The sequence below is a fragment of the Cebus imitator genome, unplaced genomic scaffold (assembly GCF_001604975.1).
Source record: "Cebus imitator isolate Cc_AM_T3 unplaced genomic scaffold, Cebus_imitator-1.0 Scaffold2224, whole genome shotgun sequence".
NCBI classification, from domain to species: domain Eukaryota; kingdom Metazoa; phylum Chordata; class Mammalia; order Primates; family Cebidae; genus Cebus; species Cebus imitator.
This window is the reverse complement of record NW_016109539.1, coordinates 1,915-4,006: the sequence shown is the minus strand read 5'-3', so window position 1 is coordinate 4,006 and position 2,092 is coordinate 1,915. Positions and strand designations below refer to the sequence as shown.

Genomic DNA, 2,092 nt, shown 5'->3' with positions numbered 1-2,092 from the left:
TTTTATTTTTTTAATTTGTTTTTTTGAGATGAAGTCTCACTCGGTAGCCCAGGCTGAAGTTCATTGGTGCAATCTCAGCTCACTGCAACCTCCAGGTTCATGCCAGGCTAGTCTTGAACCCCTGACCTCAAGTGATCCACCAGCCTTGGCTTCCCAAAGTGTTGGGATTACAGGCGTGAGCCACCACGCCCAGCCTCAATGCCCTCTTTTTTGTGTGTACCTATGGGTGGGGTCTCGTTGGGGTCCCCTGGGATCTCTTACTTCTCTCCCGGTTTGGGGAACTCTCTTGGCCTTGGCTGCCCAGTAGGGCCTGGGCTAGGAGAGACTCTGACCTTAGAGATGGGGTGGCCAGGCCTGGGGCTGGGGCAAGGTCTGGGCGCCAAGCGGGGCTGGCAGGTGACTGGCTGCGGGAATGAGGTTGAATAAATGCTCTGGCCTCTCTGGTCCTTCCCGTCTCCAGATGAGTCCTCAGTCTTCTTTGGGGTCTCCCGGGGCCGGTATAGGACGTTGCTGTAGAATGCATTTCCTGGGATGGATGACAGAGACCAAGAGGGGACAGTCGCTTAAGAGAGCCTGGCCCTCTCTGGCTCACCTCTGGGGGCTTTGTCTCTCTCTCTCTCTTCTTTAAAAAAATTTTTAAACTTTTTTTTTTTTTCTGAGATGGAGTCTCCCTCTGTAGCCCAGGCTGGAGTGCAATGGCGTGATCTCAGCTCACTGCAACCTCCACTTCGTGGGTTCAAGTGATTCTCCTACCTCAGCCTCCTGAGTAGCTGGGATGACAGGCTCACGCCACCACGCCCCTCTTATTTTTATTTTTTATTTTTTGTATCTTTAGTAGAGACGGGGTTTCACCATGTTACCCAGGCTGATCTCAAACTCGTGACCTCAAATAATCCTCCTGCCTCAGACTCCCAAAGAGCCAGGATTACAGGCGTGAACTACTGTGCACAGCCTAATTTTTAATTTTTTGTAGAGATGGGATCTTGCTAGGTTGCCCAAACTAAGAGCTTTGTCTCTTGGCCGGGCGCGGTGGCTCACGCCTGTAATCCAAGCACTTTGGAGGCCAAGGCGGATGGATCACCTGAGGTCGGGAGTTCAAGACCAGCCTGACCAACATGGTGAAACCCCGTCTTTAAAAAAAAAAAAAAAAAAAGAATTTTGTCTCTATTTCTGAAAAATATGGGTATTGGATATGGGAGCCAGGCTTCCCCGCCTTCATCCCTCCTCCCTCCTTCCCCCAAACCAAAGCGGGAGCAGGGATGCGGTGGGTCTTTGTCAAGCAGGGTCTGTTCCCGCCTACTCCGCCCACCCCATCTTACCTGGGCTGTTACCTGAGTCCCTTTGCTGGCAGTGGCGGCGGCCCCAGAACCAGGCGCCTAGCACCATTGTAGCCACACCCACGCTCCCCACCCCCAGCGGCACGAAGAGGAGTCCTGGGTGGGGGGAGAAGGGATGGTCTAAGCGGGAGGGTGGGGGCGGTGATAGGGGAGGAAGAGCTGGGGGAGGAACACTGGGCAGGGCTCACCTCGGAAGCTTGGGGTCAGGTTTCTGTTCTGTGGGGTGTCATCTGCAGAGAGGAAATCTATGTCATGGGAGGGCACCAGGCTCCTGCACCCTCCAAGGACAGAGCTCTCAAAGGGGGACTTAAGTGTTCCTCCTTGTGCCAGGCTTTGTGGCTTTTGGGCAGGTGTTCACTCTGAACCTCAGTTTCCTTTTCTGAAAAATGAGGCTCCGCAGAGCACAGTGACTCACGCCTATAATCCGAGCACTTTGGGAGGCCAAGGCAGGAGGATCACTTGAGGTCAGGAGTTCGAGACCAGCCTGGGCAACATGGTGAAACCTTGTCTCTATTAAAAAGATAAAAATTAGCTGGGCGTGGTGCTGCGCACCTGTAGTCCCAGCTACTCAGGAGGCTGAGGCAAGAGAATCGCTGAAATCCAGGAGGCATAGGCTGCAGTGACCTGAGATTGTGCCACTGCACTCCAGCCTGGGTGACAGAGCAAGACACCGTCTCAGAAAAGAGAAAGAAAAATGAGGCTCGTGGTCCCTGTCTGGGTGAGTCATTGTGGAAAAACTGCCAGCTGGGACTTGT

At 53.5% G+C, this 2,092-nt stretch overlaps 1 protein-coding gene across 1 annotated transcript; it reads right to left on the bottom strand.

Moving 5' to 3' along the window:
• Positions 1 to 257: 257 nt before the first annotated feature.
• LOC108299134 (transmembrane and immunoglobulin domain-containing protein 2-like) lies at positions 258 to 1,567 on the bottom strand (the record flags this gene model as incomplete). The annotated part of the gene is made up of 3 exons (XM_017521502.2): positions 258 to 526; positions 1,320 to 1,433; positions 1,526 to 1,567. Coding segments are annotated over 3 exons (425 nt in total), but the record flags the coding sequence as incomplete, so codon positions are not given.
• Positions 1,568 to 2,092: the final 525 nt, after the last annotated feature.